Source organism: Liolophura sinensis, chromosome 4 (assembly GCF_032854445.1).
Source record: "Liolophura sinensis isolate JHLJ2023 chromosome 4, CUHK_Ljap_v2, whole genome shotgun sequence".
NCBI classification, from domain to species: domain Eukaryota; kingdom Metazoa; phylum Mollusca; class Polyplacophora; order Chitonida; family Chitonidae; genus Liolophura; species Liolophura sinensis.
The window spans coordinates 9,416,076-9,420,592 of record NC_088298.1 but is presented as its reverse complement, the minus strand read 5'-3'; the positions used below and the strand labels follow the sequence as shown (position 1 = coordinate 9,420,592).

The following is a 4,517-nucleotide window of genomic DNA, read 5'->3' as shown; positions in this document are numbered from 1 at the left end:
ATTTCTGTGGTTCTCATGAATCCAATGCTGTAGTTCTCATGAATCCAATGATGTGGTTCTCATGAATCTAGTGCTGTGATTCTTATGAATCCAATGCTGTGGTTCTCATGAATCCAGTGCTGGTTCTCATGAATCCAGTGCTGTGGTTCTCATGAATCCAGTACTGTGGTTCTCATGAATCCAGTGCTGTGGACCTCATGAATCCTATGCTGTGGTCCTCATGAATCCAGTGCTGTGGTTCTCATGAATCTAGTGCTGTGGTTCTCATGAATCCAGTGCTGTGGTTCTCATGAATCCAGTACTGTGGTCCTCATGAATTCAATGCTGTGGTTCTCATGAATCTAGTGCTGTGGTTCTCCTGAATCTGGTGCTGTGGTTCTCATGAATCCAATGCTGTGGCTGTCATGAATCTAGTGCTGGAGTCGATCCCTCCCTGGAGAAAAACTTTATCTGGAAAGCGCCTCAATGCAAACTTGACACAGTTTTGCATACAGGGTGTCCCTGTATGCTTCACAGGTAAGGACAGTCTGGGATTCTCATGAATCCAGTGCTGTGGTTCTCATGAATCCAGTGCTGTGGTTCTCATGAATTCCGTGCTGTGGTTCTCATGAATCCATTTCTGTGGTTCTCATGAACTCCGTGCTGTGGTTCTTATGAATCCAATGTTGTGGTTCTCGTGAATCCAATGCTACGGCTCTCATGAATCCATTTCTGTGGTTCTCATGAATCCAATGCTGTAGTTCTCATGAATCCAATGATGTGGTTCTCATGAATCTAGTGCTGTGATTCTTATGAATCCAATGCTGTGGTTCTCATGAATCCAGTGCTGGTTCTCATGAATCCAGTGCTGTGGTTCTCATGAATCCAGTACTGTGGTTCTCATGAATCCAGTGCTGTGGACCTCATGAATCCTATGCTGTGGTCCTCATGAATCCAGTGCTGTGGTTCTCATGAATCTAGTGCTGTGGTTCTCATGAATCCAGTGCTGTGGTTCTCATGAATCCAGTACTGTGGTCCTCATGAATTCAATGCTGTGGTTCTCATGAATCTAGTGCTGTGGTTCTCCTGAATCTGGTGCTGTGGTTCTCATGAATCCAATGCTGTGGCTGTCATGAATCTAGTGCTGGAGTCGATCCCTCCCTGGAGAAAAACTTTATCTGGAAAGCGCCTCAATGCAAAATTGACACAGTTTTGCATACAGGGTGTCCCTGTATGCTTCACAGGTAAGGACAGTCTGGGATTCTCATGAATCCAGTGCTGTGGTTCTCATGAATCCAGTGCTGTGGTTCTCATGAATTCCGTGCTGTGGTTCTCATGAATCCATTTCTGTGGTTCTCATGAACTCCGTGCTGTGGTTCTTATGAATCCAATGTTGTGGTTCTCGTGAATCCAATGCTACGGCTCTCATGAATCCATTTCTGTGGTTCTCATGAATCCAATGCTGTAGTTCTCATGAATCCAATGATGTGGTTCTCATGAATCTAGTGCTGTGGTTCTTATGAATCCAATGCTGTGGTTCTCATGAATCCAGTGCTGGTTCTCATGAATCCAGTGCTGTGGTTCTCATGAATCCAGTGCTGTGGTCCTCATGAATCCTATGCTGTGGTCCTCATGAATCCAGTGCTGTGGTTCTCATGAATCTAGTGCTGTGGTTCTCATGAATCCAGTGCTGTGGTTCTCATGAATCCAGTACTGTGGTCCTCATGAATCCAATGATGTGGTTCTCATGAATCCAGTGCTGTGGTCCTCATGAATCCAATGCTGTGGTTCTCATGAATCCAGTGCTGTGGTTCTCATGAATCCAGTGCTGTGGTTCTCATGAATCCAGTACTGTGGTTCTCATGAATCCAGTGCTGTGGTCCTCATGAATCCTATGCTGTGGTCCTCATGAATCCAGTGCTGTGGTTCTCATGAATCCAATGCTGTGGTTCTCATGAATCTAGTGCTGTGGTTCTCCTGAATCTGGTGCTGTGGTTCTCATGAATCCAATGCTGTGGCTGTCATGAATCTAGTGCTGTGGTTCTCATGAACCCAGTGTTGTGTATAAGTTGCATCAAAAAAAAATTAATAAATAAAAAATAAATTCAGTAAATGCTACGTGTATGTCACCCAATTTTCCGTTGTTCTCAAGGTGACAATCTCTTTGCCCCTTACCATTGAGGCAGTGCAGGCTCAGATCCAACTGTTTTATTGTTATCAACAAGGAACTGTTGGACATAACCAACAAGAAACTGACAGACATTATCAACATCAAACATGGTCGCTATCTACATATATGTCATCCAGTTTTCTCAACGTGACAACCTCTTTGCCATTGTAGGCTCAGATCCAACTAATTGATTATTATCAACAAGAAACTGCAGGACACCGGGTTTTCATTTAAAATTGGAGAAGGAGATCAGAGTTCAAAAGTAGGAGGCTGAATTGAAAGTAATTATGCCACGATTACTATTGATTTAAACAGTAAGAATATCCAAAGTAGGTGGCTACAGGGACGGCAGTAGACAACTGTCTGCAGCCTGCTACTTGCCCTTTTTGAACACCCTATCTACAGGATACAATGCCTGAGCAGTGTCATGGGCATTGCCAGCATAAAACTTCAGGACTGTCAACAACGAACTGAGGGACATCATCATCATACAGCTCCTGAACATTATCATCAAGCAAGTGATGGACATTGCCAGTATAAAACTGCAGAACATCATCGACAAGAAACCAATGTGCCTAACTGTCAGCAACGAAGTGAGGGACATCATCTACATACAGCTCCTGAACATTATCAAGGAAGTGATGGACATTGCCAGTATAAAACTGCAGAACATCATCGACAAGAAACCAGTGTGCCTAACTGTCAACAACGAACTGAGGGACATCATCGACATACAGCTCCTGAACATTATCATCAAGGAAGTGATGGACATTGCCAGAATAAAACTGCAGAACATCATCAACATGAAACCAATGTGCCTAACTGTCAGCAACGAAGTGAGGGACATCATCATCATACAGCTCCTAAACATTATCAAGGAAGTGATGGACATTGCCAGTATAAAACTGCAGAACATCATCGACAAGAAACCATTGTGCCTAACTGTCAGCAACGAAGTGAGGAACATCATCATCATACAGCTCCAGAACATTATCAAGGAAGTGATGGACATTGCCAGTATAAAACTGCAGAACATCATGGACAAGAAACCACTGTGCCTAACTGTCAGCAACGAAGTGAGGGACATCATCATCATACAGCTCCTGAACATTATCAAGGAAGTGATGGACATTGCCAGTATAAAACTGCAGAACATCATCGACAAGAAACCATTGTGCCTAACTGTCAGCAACGAAGTGAGGGACATCATCATCATACAGCTCCAGAACATTATCATCAAGGAAGTGATGGACATTGCCAGTATAAAACTGCAGAACATCATCGACAAGAAACCACTGTGCCTAACTGTTAGCAATGAACTGAGGGACATCGAACTGACATGGACAAGAAACCAATGTGCCTAACTGTCAACAACGAACTGAGGGACATCGGACTGACATGGACAAGAAACCAGTGTGCCTAACTGTCAACAACAAACTGAGGGACATCGAACTGACATGGACAAGAAACCAATGTGCCTAACTGTCAACAACGAAGTGAGGGACATCATCGACATATAGATCCAGAACATTATCATCAAGAAAATGATGGATATTGCCAACAAGAAACTTTTGAACATGGTGTCCAAGAAACTGCAGAACATTACCAACAAGAATGTGATGGGTGTAACTGTTGTCAAGAAGAAACTGCAAAACATTATCAAGGAGAAACTGGTGAACAATATCAACAGGAAACCTGTCAACATGAACTGCTTTCATGTCATTATTTGACATTGATGAATGGGAGACTGGTGCATATTGGCAAGATGAAACTGGCGCATATTCAAGTTAACATGATGAAACTGGTGCATATTCAAGTTAACATGATGAAACTGGTGCATATTCAAGTTAACATGATAAAACTGGTGGATATTCAAGTTAACAACATGAAACTGGTGCATATTCAAGTTAACATGATGAAACTGGTGCATATTCAAGTTAACAAGGTGAAACTGGTGCATATTCAAGTTAACATGATGAAACTGGTACATATTCAAGTTAACAACATGAAACTGGTGCATATTCAAGTTAACATGATGAAACTGGTGCATATTCAAGTTAACATGATGAAACTGGTGCATATTCAAGTTAACAAGATGGAACTGGTGCATATTCAAGTTAACAACATGAAACTGGCGCATATTCAAGTTTACAAGATGAGACTGGTAGATATCGGCAACAGGTAAGTGCAATGTTCCTATGTCCAGTTTAACATGCTGTTCGTTGCTTTATTATGGTGTTGTTAGTTGTTGTGTCTGTATGTAGCTTGTATTTATTTGGCAATGTAAGACTTATAGTCTTACGTATAGATCGGTAAGAGCTATAAATTATCGATGCTTAAAAAGCCAAACTGAGAACAGGAAAGAATT

General features: G+C 42.1%; 1 protein-coding gene across 1 annotated transcript; it reads left to right on the top strand.

The window, feature by feature from the left end:
- Window positions 1-416: 416 nt before the first annotated feature.
- Window positions 417-4,300, top strand: LOC135464914 (uncharacterized). The gene is made up of 2 exons (XM_064742486.1): window positions 417-516; window positions 2,321-4,300. Exon 2 carries the CDS (start codon window positions 2,671-2,673, stop codon window positions 3,511-3,513), a length of 843 nt encoding a protein of 280 aa, XP_064598556.1. The 5' UTR covers window positions 417-516; window positions 2,321-2,670; the 3' UTR covers window positions 3,514-4,300.
- Window positions 4,301-4,517: the final 217 nt, after the last annotated feature.

Excerpts from the sequence above, each read along its gene's own strand:
- LOC135464914 (XM_064742486.1), top strand. The coding sequence starts at position 2,671 with ATGGACATTGCCAGTATAAAACTGCAGAACATCATCGACAAGAAACCA.